The 15,676-nt window shown below is 48.4% G+C and overlaps 1 protein-coding gene across 1 annotated transcript; it reads right to left on the reverse strand.

The window, feature by feature from the left end:
* Positions 1-1,642: 1,642 nt before the first annotated feature.
* Positions 1,643-13,223, reverse strand: LOC118082678 (GTP cyclohydrolase 1). Its single transcript, XM_035110491.3, has 6 exons — positions 12,752-13,223; positions 8,729-8,838; positions 8,371-8,426; positions 6,149-6,180; positions 3,835-3,919; positions 1,643-2,113 (listed from the first exon to the last, which is right to left on the reverse strand). Exons 1-6 carry the CDS (start codon positions 13,098-13,100, stop codon positions 1,987-1,989), a joined length of 759 nt encoding a protein of 252 aa, XP_034966382.2. The 5' UTR covers positions 13,101-13,223; the 3' UTR covers positions 1,643-1,986.
* Between the last annotated feature and the right edge of the window lie 2,453 nt (positions 13,224-15,676).

The raw sequence follows: 15,676 nt of genomic DNA on the forward strand, positions 1-15,676 counted from the left end.
AAATCCCAGTTAGAAAATTGGCAACAGTAATTGACATGGTATCACCCACTGGATAGCCTTTTGCAGACATATCTGCATTGCACATGTGCAAACATGGGCATAGCCAGTATTTCTGTGGGCAGGGGGCAGGACTCTTGTTAGAGGGGAACAGAACCAACGTAATTGGTCAATTAGTTAAGTATTTCTATTGTTTTACTTAATTGGGGAGGGGCCAGCTGCCCCTCTTCCCCCCCGTGCAGTGCAATCTAATACACTCAGCCAAGTCATTGTGCAAGAGGAACAACTTTGGCTTTCACAAGTGCAATAGAATGTCCCCCCCCCCCCAGAAACCCCAGGCCAGATTTGGCTGCTGCAAGGGGAAGAGAGGGAGGGTGGATCTGTTGTGCTTCTAAAAATCATTCCAGCCATGCAACGACTTAGCAGGATACAACCCTGGCTCCGAAGCAAGCATGCAAAGGTTTGCCACCTTGAACTAGTTAACCAGCAATTTATGTTCCCCGGATAATCCCAGGGGGGAATGACACATTATCTTTTAACATAATTCTCAGCACCCTAACCAAACTATCATTCCCAGAAACCCTTAGAGCAGGCATAGGCAAACTCGGCTCTCCAGATGTTTTGGGACTACAACTCCCATCATCCCTAGCTAACAGGACCGGTGGTCAGGGATGATGGGAGTTGTAGTCCCAAAACATCTGGAGGGCCGAGTTTGCCTATGCCTGCCTGAGAGTAAGCCAAAATGAGTCAGTCAATATTAAACCAATACTGTAAAAGTTTGTAAGGCAGGTGTATTTTGACTTGTAAATGTAAAGGGACCCCTGACCCTTAGGTCCAGTCGTGTCCGACTCAGGGGTTGCGGCGCTCATCTCGCATTATTGGCCAAGGGAGCCGGCATACAAGCTTCCAGGTCATGTGGCCAGCATGACAAAGCCGCTTCTGGCAAACCAGAGCAGCACATGGAAACGCCGTTTACCCTCCCGCTGTATCTATTTATTTATCTACTTGCACTTTGACGTGCTTTCGAACTGCTAGGTTGGCAGGAGCTGGGACCAAACAACGGGAGCTCACCCCGTCGCTGGGATTCGAACCGCCAACCTTCTAATTGGCAAGCCCTAGGCTCTGTGGTTTAACCCACAGCGCCACCCGCGTCCCAACAATTTTATTTATTTTTTTGGACTGGTACTTGTGCTTTTTTAATGTGTGTGTGTGTGTGTGTGTGTGTGTGTGTGTGAGAGAGAGAGAGAGAGAGAGAGAGAGAGAGAGAGAGAGAGAGAGAGAGAGAGAGAGAGAGAGAGAGAGGCTCTCATGCCACAAAGGCAAAAGTACCTAAGGAAGACCCAAAGCCGGACCAGTAAGGAGTGGGGCCTGGGGGAAGGGGCCTGGCAGGCTTTCTAGAACCAGAAATATGAGACCTAGGGGCCCACATTTAGCCCTGAGGCTCCCCTAACCTGCACTAGAATAACAGGCTCCACCTGGACCTTCCACTGAGCGTACAGCTGACAAAGGGATCTGCAGCCAATCCTAAGTGCACCTACACAACACACCTTTGCAAATAAGCATGTCTTGCATTCACATTTTATGTGCTTAGATGAGCGGCTCTTGTGATGCATGAAAACTCACGAGAGAGGATGGATCTCTTGCTTTGTTCTCAAAGGGGCAGAAGATGCAAGGTGCAAAGAGGCCCTTGGCACAAGGTGCTGCCATATCAGGGGTACCCGATTTCTTTGCTGCGAAATGGGAGCTCGGTGCTTGTGCTGCCTAGCTAATGTTTAACAACACTCTAAGGTGTTACCCAGAAGCGAGAACAAAGCTGTGATGCAGTTATTTATTTTCTTCTCTCTCTCTTTTTTTTTTTTTGCTTTCACCTTTTCTTCTTATTCTTCTTCTTTTATGGCACAGATTCTGGCTCACAGAAGGCAATTACGTCTTGGCAACCGGTTTCGAGTGTGGGATCCAAACCCACAGAGAGCCGCAAGCTGCTGTCGTTTAAGTCTTGATCAAGGCGAGAAATTCCTCCCTGGTTTTGGGATCTTCCCGCAGGACTCCAAGCATGGCGCTGGTGACGGTTTTGCTGCTCATCTTCTGAACTCCCCTCATGATCATGCACATGTGCCTGCCGGGGGACATTCAAAGAGGCATTTTTAGTATCAAATTGGCAGCAGGAATCGCTAACACGCATGCCATTGTTGTTTATTTTCCATGGTGAACGATGTCCAAGGCAGCTGACAACCTCAGAAGGTCAAGAACCGCATAATAAAATAACAGTCAGATTGCAAAGAATAATTCAGAGCTTGCTACATATTTTTGTAAAAATAAATAAATAAATGCTGAGTTACATAAGCTGCAAAATCACATGGTGCTATACCAATCCAGGGGTGTGTATGAATTTTTAAATGTTGCCCACAGACGTACAGTGGCTCCCAAGCTACTTTACAATGCAATCCCATAAATATCTACTCAGAAATCAGTCCAGTTAAGGCTATGTACACATTTTACACTGTTTCACACTTTAGATTTTACACTGTTTACACTTGCTTTAGAGGCTCCCTTGCAGGTAGGAAATCCTGGGGATTTCCAGGATTTTCCTCCATTCGGGAGAACAGCGGGAAATGAATTCAAAAATCCGTGAGTTTCCCGCGAAAAACGGGATACTTGGCAGCTAAGACCTGACGTCAGCCACAATCCCTACCTATCCTGTAGTTTCTCGAGAAACACAGCTGCTTGATGTGTTTCCTCCCCCCAAAGCAGCTTCCGCCCGATTTGAAAATAAAAACCACTTCCCCTTTGCAGTTATGCTGAGGTGTGTGCCATTGGGACAGCTGCTGCACATGCTCAAGTGGTCCCTTCACCAATAGCAGTTCAGGCGGGGATGCAGGAGTGGGGAGATGAACAGGTTGGGTGATCCTTGCCCCCTCTCTGGTGTAGAATCATAGAGTTGGAAGGGATCCCAAGATTCATCTAGTCCAGGCACCCCCAAACTGCGGCCCTCCAGATGTTTTGGCCTACAACTCCCATGATCCCTAGCTAACAGGACCAGTGGTCAGGGAAGATGGGAGTTGTAGTCCAAAACATCTGGAGGGTTCCTTAAGGAAATCAGCCCTGAGTGCTCACTGGAAGGACAGATCCTGAAGCTGAGGCTCCAATACTTTGGCCACCTCATGAGAAGAGAAGACTCCCTGGAAAAGACCCTGATGTTGGGAAAGATGGAGGGCACTAGGAGAAGGGGACGACAGAGGACGAGATGGTTGGACAGTGTTCTCAAAGCCACCAACATGAGTTTGACCAAACTGCGGGAGGCAGTGGAAGACAGGAGTGCCTGGCGTGCTATGGTCCATGGGGTCACAAAGAGTCGGACACGACTAAACGACTAAACAACAACAACAACAACAACAACTTAAAATACACAGGAATGATGGCTATATTAAATGTACCTTGGAAGGGAAGGGAGAAAAGTAAATGAATGTATGGTTTAATAGATGTTTGATTTCAAATGTAAAATTAGAAAAGAAAAAAAAGAAAAATTGAAAAAGAAAAAGAAAGAAAAGCATCCATGATATGTGGTCATTCAACCTGTTTTGTATACAGTAATGTGAAACTAAGCAAGATTGTAATCCTATTGCTCACCTTTGAGTGAGCCGTACTGAGATCAATGGCACTTCCTGAGTTGACCTGTATAGGATCGTGCTGGGTTTCTTAAATTGTTTATAGTGTGGTTTTTTAATAGTGATGATATGCAAACTCACCCGCCCCCAGCAAAAGAGGGAAATGGGGAAAATGCAATGAGGGTGTATGTGATGCGACAGTTCCAAGTTGGACAGGGCACACTGAACTTACGATGCTTCAATGACCACAGCCACTCCAACAGGCTTCAGGGCTTCAGTAATTGCCAGGGCAATCTGCTTGGTAAGTCGCTCCTGGACTAGAAAAATAATGGTGCTTTGTGAGAAAGAAAGAAAAGGCTATGCTCTTTAATCGGTTGGCAACTTCAAATACTGTACATGCTCACTGTTATTTTACGGATATATGCTTTGGTTAACTTTTGGATACATTCTTTTCCTTAATAAATTGCTAACTTTGGAATAAATTAACTTACTGACTTCTGAATCAATTTGGTCCGAGCCAATGGTTCTCAAAAGAGAATTTCCAGCTAAAGTGGGGGGAAGGGGGCTTTCACAGGCAAAGGGGGGGGAAAGACTGTCTCCCTCCTCACATTCGGGGTCTGTGTGTGTATATGTGTGTGTGTGTGTGAAATATTGAGCGAAAAGGACAAAACTCACTAGCGCTCCCAGAGGCGGAGCTAGCCGCTCCGCCACCCGGAGCGGTGCACATGCTGTGCACCCCGGGGCAGGACCATGGGGGCGGGGTGAGCATCCCAGGGGAGCGGCGGCCATGGCGAGTGTCCCAGGGGGTGAGCCGCCCAGGGAGGTGGAGCGAACTGCCCATAACGGGCTGCTTCCTGGGCGAGGGGGGAGCCACGCCGCTTTCCCAGTAGACTTCCTCCCTTTCCTCTTCCTTTTGACAGCTTGGGGATGCTCCCACCCCCCCAGGAAGCTTCCCGGGAGAGGGAGGCAATGGCGCGCCACCTGCCCGCAACTCCCAAGCCTCCCCTGAGCTGTCAAAATGAAGGAGGAAAGGGGGAAGGCCATCAGCAAGGCGGCACAGCTTGGGAGTCGCAAGCAGACACCGCGCCGAATGTCACCCCCCCCCCAGTGATGACACCCAGGGAAGACCACCCCCACCCCACCCCCTTCCTCCACCCCTGAGTGCTCCCCTCTGACTTAGAATTAAGGAGAACAATTAAGGAGAATTAAGGAGTAGCTGCTCAGCCCCGGAATTTGCTTTCAGCACTCAACATGAGTTCCCAGTGACAGACCTTTTCTAGCTATCTCTCCCCCCCATCTATATCTATAAAAATGTAAAAAGGGCATGTGGGTGTGTTTCCACTTTTCTCTGAAGCCGCTTGACCGATAGCGTTCAAATTTGCACACAACGTCCCATACTATTGTGAGAGGAAGCATATACCGTTGCCGTAGACAGATGTCACACCTGCGCAAGGTAAAAAAAAAAAAACCCAAACCCCGTGTTTCAGAACACACAACTCACCCAAAAGTGCATGCTGGGGAAAAGAAGTCAGAAGAGGTTGCAAAACAGCACCCTCTAGTGGCAGCTACACTGGTACTGCAGCTAGAAAACCTTCCCTCTTCTCCACAGCACCTCAGCTTGCCTTTACAAACTAGGCTGAATGGAGGTGGGGACTCGCATGGCTGGGTGTTGGGGGGAGAAGGCGACAGAATAGGTCATGGGTCAGGACAGGGTGGGGGGAAAGCACAGGGATGAGCCACAGCAACGCGTGGCCGGGCCAGCTAGTTTGAAGATAAAAAACCTTTGCCCGCTCTGCTGCGAATCAGAGACTGACCAACTTGTCCTGATCGGTACATTCCTGTCTTGGAAGATTTGACTTGCAGGGCTGCCATCTTCCCATTCTGCTGCTCCTACCAGTGCACCGTGCTGACCTCCCACTGCCTTTCCCCTCCAGCTCTCCGTATGAAGCGGATATGGAGGGGGGCACTTGGAGGAACAGAGAGCAAAGCAGCCCTGCTGGCAGTTATTGGGGATGGGGAACCTGTGGCCCTCCAGATGTTGTAGGGTTACAACTCCCTTACCACTGGTTATACTGGATAATAAGGCTGATGGGATTTGGAATTCCACAATATCCAGAGGCCCGCAGGATTCTTAAAGCAATTTTGTTTCTCACAGCACACTCGGGGGAATTCATGCCCCTAAGAGGGGTGCCTAGCTTCTGCCCCTCCAGGTGGTGTCAGACACCAACTCCCAGAAGCCCCAGCTAGTATGGCCAACAGTCTGGGAGTTGTAGTTCAGGAAGGTCTAGATCAGGGTTTCCCAAACTTGGGTCTTCTGCTGTTATTGGACTGCAACTCCCATTGTCCCTGGCTAGCAGGACCAGTGGTCAGGGATGATGGGAAGTGTAGTCCAAAGCAGCTGAAGACCCAAGTTTGGGAACCCCTGGTCAAGATGGCCACAGGTTAGCCACTCTTGCCCTAGAGTGAATCCTAGGGGTGGCATTGGAGGAACATAGGGGCGTTAGCAAGAAGGCAGAGTTGCACCATATTACAGAAAGGATACAAACCTTGAAGCCTTCGGCTGAATATTTCAACGATTCTGGAGGGAGAAAAGATAATGGTGAGAGAAAATAAATGGCATGGTGTCAAAAAACAGACAAGCAAATGGAATGCAAAACGGGAAGAAGAGAGACTCACTCTCAGGCTACAGAGGTCAAGGTTTTACCTTTGGAGTACAGTAGTACCTTGCCTTGAATCACGAACGCCCTAGAACTTGGACATTTTGGCTCCGGAACACCGCAAACCTGGAAGCGATTGTTCCGGTTTGCAAATGTTCTTTTGGAACCTGATCATCCAAGGGGGCTTCTGATTGGCTGCAGGAGCTTCCTGCAGCCAATCAGAAGCCGCAATTTAGTTTTCAAACGTTTTGGACGAGTTGAACGGACTTCTGGAATGGATTCCATTCGACTTCCAAGGTACGACTGTACTCATGCTTTCAAATAAAGACTTGTCCTTTTCTTGGGAGTGGGGAAGGGTCAGAACACATCAGCACCCTTCCACCAACAGCTTCTCCCAACTGGAGACTGACATTTGGGGTTCTCAGAATTATGCAGAACAATAATATAGGAACTTAAGGAAAGCTCTGCTTGATCAAGTCAAGTTCAGCTCTCAGATACCTCTGGGAAGTCTGGTCCTGAGCTCAGCAGTTTAGGAGACACACATGGCCAATAAACCAATTATCTCACTTATCAGTGATAACCCTACGCCAAAGGATAAATGGACATAAATCTGACATCAGGAATCACAAGACAGAGAAACCAGTAGGAGAACACTTCAATCTCCCAGGACATTCTATACAAGATCTCAAAGTAGCTGTCTTATTACAAAAGAATTTCAGAAATAGACTGGAAAGAGAAGTTGCTGAACTGCAACTTATCACCTAACTTAAAACCATGGAGAGACCTGGTCTGAATAAAGACATTGGATTCTTATCTCATTATACATGATAAAGCTATCTTTAGCCATCTCACCCTTTGCTTTTTCCTGTAAGACCAACTGCAGTCGCTAACAGTCATCAACGGGTTTTCACACCTATCAGTCAATCACCCATTCCCGCCACCCTTCTAAGTAATACCCCTCCCCACCCTCTCACTATAGATAAGGGCCTGGTGACTTCTGTTTCAGTGTATCTGAAGAAATGTGCATGCACATGAAAGCTCATACCAATGACAAACTTAAGTTGGTCTCTAAGGTGCTACTGAAAGGAAATTTTTTTTAAATTTCGTTTCACTTATCAGTGTTAACATACCAGATCGCATGTAACTTCTAATTTTGTGCGCACACACAAAATGCACGTAAATGCCCACTGAAGCATGCTTCAAAACCTAAGAGCCATGATGGATCAGACAAAAGGTCACAGAGCTGGAAGGTATCCCAAGGGTCATGTAGTCCAACCCCCTGCATTGCAGGAATCCTGCCCTTACCTTCCAAGTCCCGGACTGCAGAATCCGGGACCAGCAGCTGTGTGACACCGGAAGTTGCGTCGACGTAACTTCCGGTGTCGCTTTGCCCTTCTATGGGCACCAAAAATGGCCACCGCCGGCTTCAAAAGTAGCTTCTGCGCATGACCGGAAGTGCGTCAACACAACTTCCGGTGTCGCCCCACCCACCTATGGGCACCAAAATGGCCGCCGCCGACACAGGAAGTCACATCTATGCACTTCCAGTCATGCGTAGATGCGACTTTTGAAGCCCCCGGGGGCCATATTTTGTGCCCATAGAAGGGCAAATCAGAAAGAAAAAAAATGGCCGCCGGCAGGAGAAAATAACGGAGAAAAACGGGAGACGAAGTGATACGGGGGGCCACCGGGAAAAGGTAAGTAAAAACGGGGGTTTCCCGGGGAAAACGGGAGACTTGGCAGCTATGATCCTGCCCACAGCCATCCCTGGGTGGGCTCGAACCACCAACCAGCCAGTTAACAGCTGGACGCACTGGCCCATTGCACCACAGAGATAGCAGATTGGTCCATCGGGTACAACACCCCATTTCCCCACAGTGGGCAGGCATGGTCTGAAGACAATGATTTCTTATTATCGCTCTCCAGCAAGTGTTATTCAGTGACACACTGCTACTGAACCTGGAGGTTCTGTATGGCCATGCTGGCTAAGAGCCACAGGCACAACCTCTCCTTCACAAATTTCTCTTAATTCCCTTTCAAAGCCATCTTACAACAGCAGCATTGCACCGGTGAATTCCGTAAAATGGACAAGCACGCTGAATAATAAGAACCTTGCAAGTTTGCTTAAGCCAACCACTTTCTTCCTCGGTAAATATCCAATGTGCACCTGCAGATTCAAACGGAGAGGGAAGAATGATTAATACTGGATTCACAACTGGAATCTTCCAAGACAGGAATGTGCAGATCAGGACAAGTTGGTCAGTCTCTGATTCGCAGCAGAGTGGCAAAGGTTTTTATTATTTATACCCCGCCCATCTGGCTGGGTTTCCCCAGCCACTCCAGCAGGGGGCCAACACTGGTTGAGACCACAAATGTAGTCAAAGCAAAATTCCAAGTATGTTTGGTACTTGGCCAATAAATTATTCTATTCTAATATATTCTATTCAAAGCATGTCGGGTAACCAGTACCTTGCCAAAGAAAGGTACCAAGTGATGTTCACAGAGGGAAAACATATCAATGTCCTTCACGATCACCATCTCGTCGTGGTCCTCATCGAAAACTGCATCGTTGAGTATGTCTGAAAAGACAAAACAGAAGCTTTTCACGGAACAGCAGGCAAGTGCACTTTGTTCCATCTACCAGTTCCGGCCGTGAATAAAGAATAATTAGTAATGTTGGGATGTGGATAGATGCTAGGAGAGGATATATTTATTAGATATTATCCTTCTTTCCTCATGTTTGTGAGTTCAGCAGGGTGCCAACCATTTGCCAGCTTAAAAGGGGGAGCTTAGTATTAGAGGTTACCGCCCACACACTTCCGCTGCGCTTTTCTGCTTGTGTGGTGGCACCTCGGTAAAACCACTTCTTACTGAGGCGGAGGACAAGAACAGGAGTCATGCTCAAATTCACAGACAAGAGCTTCTTTATTGCTTGACTGGTTGCACAAGCATTTCTGTTACTATTATATACAAGCTATTTACATTCTTTCTTTATCTCTCCAGCACAGTATAATCTCAGTCCAGTAATTAACAATCCTGACACAGCAAAACTCACAGTTATCAGCAGCACACATTGTCTTACTTCCAACCTTGTTGTCAGCGTGTGCTGACAGTGTGTGCAGGGGCGTAGGAAGGTAGGGGCGGTAGGGGCGGGCCGGCCCAAGCGGTGGGGTCCAAGGGGCGCCATCGCGGGCGCCCGCCCTGCCCCCAAAATGCGCACCACGCCCCTGGAACGCGTGCTTTGCCCCTCCGGGAGGCACGCCATGCTCCACCCCTCCCGGAGGCGCGCCATGCCCCCGGGAGGCGTGCCGCGGCTCTCCGAGAAGCGCGCCACGGCCCTGGAACGTGTGTCCCGCCCCTCCGGGAGGTGCGTGTGTGTGTGTGTGTGTGTGTTTTCCTTGTACGGAAATTGCAGCCTGCAACTTCCTCCCTTTATTTGCACCTCCAGCTGACACCAATCAAGCCTAGAGTGCCACTCCTACACACTAAAGATAAATTCTGGAACACTCTTTAAAGTTTCCAGGAACTTTTATCTGTTTCTTAAAGAATGTTTTCCTAACACTTAGATAGGCCAGTTTTAGCCTTTTTGTTTAAGGAATCCAGCATGCTTTAAGGCAGACTGGATTCTTCTGGTATTTTCCCCATTTCCCCCCCTTAAAACAATAATCACACAGTCCGACAGAGGAAGGGCATAGATCAGGCTTCCTCAACCTCAGCCCTCCAGATATTTTGAGACTACAATTCCCATCATCCCTGACCACTGTTCCTGCTAGCTAGGGATCATGGGAGTTGTAGACCAAAAACATCTGGAGGGCCAAGGTTGAGGAAACCTATCTATGCTCTTCCTCTGTCAGGGCACAGTGGGAGTGTCTCTCACAGAGTTCTTTCTAGCAAACGTACGGGCAAATTCTGTGAGCTTCAGCTCCTATTATCTGCCTATCTAGCAGCAGAACATGAATTGTTTGTTTGACTGCATTTTAAATACCCCACAAGTAACAGACCAAGAATGTTTAGGTCAAACTAGATAGGCGGCCCTAGAAAAATATGTCAACACTTCTTTTGATTTCTTTTCATCCCACATTTCCACAAATGCGGCCCAAACATCAAAACAATGAAAACCAACATATTAAAAACAGTACAAATGAATCTAAAAATGCATTTAAAAGCTATCAGCGGCACTAGAAAGAGCATTAAACAGTTTAAGACACCCAAAGAAAACCTGTCAATAAGTGGGAGAAGATGATTTCTCCAGGAAATGGCTTCCATTAGTCCAGCGGCACCACCACTGAAAAGGCCCTGTTCCTAGTACCTGCCAATCACATTTCCAGTGAGAATGAAGGCCTCCTTTAGTGCCCAGGCAGGTTTGGATGGGTAAAGATGGTCCCTAAAGTAACCTGCTAAGTGCCAGTGTCACATTTTTAGTTGGGAGTTGGCATGTTGACTTCAGATTCTGGGGTCCTGCTTTGGGGATGGGAGCTATTTTAGTCAAAGTAGTACCCCAAATCCCACTGAACTACTAGTATGGGGCGTGAGCAATGCTCATGTAGGATCAGGGCTCCCGCTTCAGGTTCCTCAGCCACATTCTACAACAAGTCTTATCCCTTGAAATGAGAATCGTGTCTGTGTGTTCAAAGTTGCACATGGCTGTAAAACAAATGCAAGTAAACTTCCAACGCTTACTGATTATAAACCTTATTCATTCATACACACACACACACACACACACACACACCCTCAATTCCCAGATAGTGCTGAATGGCTACATTATAGGAATAATCCAGTAACCCTGGAACAAGGTTTAAGAGGAATTCCCCCCTCCCCTCCGCGATGCCGGGGACTGCGGAGCTCGCAGTCCCTGCGTCTTCTTTAGCCGGCGCGGCAGACCGGAAGTCTCTAAGAGGATTGCTAATCAACTTGCTTCCAGGCAGCAAGAACCAAGGAGCTGATTGTTATAGCCAGAGATTAATGTGGCCCTGAAATGAAAACGGCAAAAGTATGTGTATTTGCTATGTCCCTCAAGGGTTGGCAGTAAAGAAAAAAGAGATATAAAGTGTGTCAGCTACAGCGGAGAAAATGTGCATGTTTATAATTTTTTTATTGCGGATTTTTGTTATTTGTGAATTCACTGACACGTTCCGTATTTTGTATATTTGTATTTCCAAGTGTTCTCTATTCCGATGTCTCTGAATGTTTGCTTTAAGTCAATTTGGGCACAAGTTTGCTGAGGACAAGCAGTATATATGTAAAATCCATCCCAAGCAGTTCAGTATAGCATTGCAGCCTTGCTGATATTTCAATATTTCCAGGTCAGGCCTATTATTATACAATTTACGGTTATACAATTTATACAATTTATACAATTATTATACAATTTACGGTTACCTATTCTCATATACGTATAAAATCTAAGATCGATAGATAGATTAGATATAGATGTGGATATAGATATAGATATATATCACTACAGCTCCAAGCACAATCAACGGTGAGGCAGGATGAGAATTGCTGCTGACTAATTGCGAAAACCCACTTTTTAATAGAAAGAAAGGCATGCGAAAGAGATCACACAGACACAGTCTTCCAAGAGGAGGAACAATACTGGATATACTTAATAAAGTGATGACCAGATTGTTCAGTGCCAATAGAAAAGAAAATGCCTTTAGCTCAGTTGGCGGAGCGTGAGACTCTTAATTTCAGGGTCTTGAGTTCGAGCCACACTTTGAGCAAAAGATTCCTGCATTGCAGGGGGTTGGACTAGATGACACTCGTGGTCCCTTCCAACGCTACAATTCTATGATTTTATGAATATACCAGCAGCATATTTTTAGGGCCCATCCTATTCCCTGGATTTTAAATTGTTTTAACTGATCTTAATACTGTTGTTGTGTGTGTGTTGTTGTTTTTTTAATGACTGTAATTTTCCCCAACACCTCACGGTAAAAGGTGGGTAAGAAATCTAACATTAATATTTTTTCATTCATTAAAATGTCTTTTATATCGCAATTAATTTTTTAAAAAAACAACCACCAGAGTGGTTTACAACAAAGCTATATAATAAAAATGTGCAATTTTTTTACAATAAAATGATATTATTTTATTGTAAACAAAATATAAAAATGTGCAATTTTTTTTACAATAAAATAATATTATTTTATTGTAAACAAAATAAAAAAATAACAAAAGCCATACAGTAAAAACATAAAAAGCTTTAAAATAAAGACATTATGGGAAGGTGAATTTTTAATTGCCTGCATTTTTAAAATCAGAAATTGTGGGAAGGTGTATTCTGAATAGTCCCCTATGAAACAGAAGTGATTTTAGCAGGTCTTCAAAAGATGAAACGAGGAGAGGTACTTATTTTACGCAGCTGATCTAGCCCACGAAGGCTTAGCCTTACGACTTAATAACTATAGGAAGCCTTTAAGGTGCAACCAGACCATTGGCGGCTTTTTTCAAAACGAGAAAAGAAAGAAAGGCGGGTGGGCATCTCACCTCCGACGGTTTCGCGGTAGCCCTTGGTGAGGAACTGCATGGCCTTGGCGGCCCGACGGGGCGTGAGCAGCAGCCCTTCCCGGGCCGGGTCCTCGCCCAGGTTCTCCAGGATGGTGGCGTACGCAACCTCCAGGGCAGGCAGCCCATCCCTCTCTTCCCGCTCCTCGCCTTCCCGGGCCCGGCTGCCTTTGTCCGACGGCGGGCGCGGGTGCTTTGCCGCCGGCCTCCGGATCTCGCAGGGGTTGCTGCCGCCGCCTCCAGCCGCCAGCTCGCTCGAGCCCCCGAGGAGGCGTCCGGGGTGGCAGTCCCCGTTTCGGTAGCACTGAGCTTCCAGCCGCGGGCGCTCCATGGAGCAGCAAGTGCGACGCGCTTCGGAGGAGGAGCGCAGGGGCGCAACCGACGGCACAGTCGAGACTTCGAGGGGGAATTTACGACGGAGATTTTCTAATGCTGCGCCAAAATGCCTGGCAAAGCGGCGGCGGCGGAGTTTGCAAGGGCAGCGCACTGGTGCATGCCCAATGGGAGCTCTAAGGGTCCCCGACGACGCTGGGAGCGGAGGTTTCTGCAGGGGACTTTGGGTCCCCACCTTTTGCAGAGATGGAAGGGCAGCGGGATCCAGAGGAGGGCTGCTTTGCTGCGGAGCTGAGCTGCGGCGCGCCTTGCACAAAGAAGTGGAATGGACGGCTCGCCCGCGGCTTCAGGGTTGCGCCTGGTGCAGGGCTGCTTGCGCGCCGGCCATCTGGTATTTATCGCGCCGTTTTGCCACGGCAGCCCTCCTCTTCTCTGTCAGAAGGCGACGTCTTGGGACTGTCAGCTGGGCAAGCTGCACTGAGGCGCCCTTTGTCACCTGCCGTCCCTCCTCTTCCTCGCTTGTAATCGCAGGAAACAAGCTCGGGATACGAGTGTTATGCACGCTGCACGCGGCTAATGCGCGCAACAGCAACAGCAAACTCGCCGCCTTTGCATATGATCGTACAATGGTAGAGTTGGAAAGGGCACCGAGGCTCATCTAGTCCAACCCTCGCCCCCTACAATGCAGGAATCGGGTCCGCTTCCCTCCCCGCCACCATGACAGTATTCCTTCCTCCGTTTCCCCCAGTCCTGCCTTTTCCAGATGCTCAGCTACGGACCTTCCCCAATCACTAAGCTACTCCCTCGCCCCATAAGCAGAGACTGCGAACCTACGGGTCTCCAGTTCTATTAGACTCCAACTCCCATCAGTGCTAGCCAGCGTGACCAAAGCTCACTAATCATAGAACTGGAAGTCCCCCCCCCCCAAGGGCCGTCTAGTCCAACGCCTGCAATGCAGGAATCTCAGCCAGGGTTGCCAACTTGAATAAAATGTGTGGGTGGGGAGGTAAGCCCCACATAATTGATCACAAGACGCGGTGCACACACACTATTTGAATGGAAATGCCCATCAACTCTGCCGGGAGTGCGGGGACACACACTCAAACCTTTTATTGGGGGAGCAAAGTTGATATCAGCCCCTAGTAATTGGATGTTGGGAGTTGTATTCCAAAGAGCAGCCAGAGAATGCACGCTTCCTCATTCCTGCTCTATTCTGCCTTGGTTGGAACACACCTGGAACCCCGTGTCCAGTTCTGGGTACCACAATTTAAGAAGGATATTGACAAGCTGGACAGGGCCGGCTCTAGGTAGACCCCCGCTGCGCCTGCCCGGTCCGCCGGTTCCACAACCACGCTGTGCCTGCCCGTCCGCCGCGGCGCCGCGCAGCAGCGCCTGTGGCAGCTGTGCTGCGCCCGCCCGCCCGCCCGCCCACCGCGCTGGGAAATGGGGTGGGGGGGGCACCGGAGGTATCCGTCGTTCCACGGCGCCAGGGGCGCTTAAGATGGCCCTGAAGCAGCACTGGAACATGTAAGACAGTAAGAGCTTCCTGACAGTAAGAGCTGTTCGACAGGGGAATTTGCTGCCAAGGAGTGTGGTGGAGTCTCCTTCTTTGGAGGTCTTTAAGCAGAGGCTTGACAGCCATATGCCAGGAATGCTTTGATGGTGTTTCCTGCTTGGCAGGGGGTTGGACTAGATGGCCCTTGTTGTCTCTTCCAACTCTATGATTCTATGTGCAGAGGAGGGCTCTTGTTTTCTGGCTTCTGCCTGAAGCCTGCTTCCAGCTCTCACACACCACTGCCCTCAATTATTGTCCTTCTAACTACCAGCTGGAGGAGAGAGTCCCATGGACTGCAAGAAGATCAAACCAATCCATTCTGAAGGAAATCAGCCCTCAGTGCTCACTGGAAGGACAGATCCTGAAGCTGAGGCTCCAATACTTTGGCCACCTAACAACAACAACAACAACAACAACAACAACAACAACAACAACAACAACTTATTATTTATACCCCACCCATCTGGCTGGGTTTCCCCATCCACTCTGGGCGGCTTCCAATAGAATATTAAAATATAATAATCTATTAAACATTAAAAGGTTCCCTAAACAGGGCTGCCTTCAGATGTCTTCTAAAAATCTGGTAGTTGTTTTTCTCCTTGACATCTGGTGGGAGGGCATTCCACAGAGCAGGTGCCACTATCGAGAAGGCCCTTTGCCTGGTTCCCTGTAACTTGGCTTCTCGCAACGAGGGAGCCGCCAGAAGGCCCTTGGCGCTGGACCTCAGTGTCCGGGCAGAATGATGGGGGTGGAGACGCTCCTTCAGGTATACTGGAAGAGAAGACTCCCTGGAAAAGACCCTGGTGTTGGGAAAGATTGAGGGCACAAGGAGAAGGGGTCGACAGAGGACGAGATGGTTGGACAGTGTTCTCGAAGCTACCAACATGAGTCTGACCAAACTGCGGGAGGCAGTGGAAGACAAGAGTGCCTGGCGTGCTATGGTCCATGGGGTCATGAAGAGTCGGACATGACTAAACAACAACAACTACCAGCTAGTTGAGGGAGGGGCTCCCCCATTT

This window comes from Zootoca vivipara, chromosome 3 (assembly GCF_965207765.1).
Source record: "Zootoca vivipara chromosome 3, rZooViv2.hap1.1, whole genome shotgun sequence".
NCBI classification, from domain to species: Eukaryota; Metazoa; Chordata; class Lepidosauria; order Squamata; family Lacertidae; genus Zootoca; species Zootoca vivipara.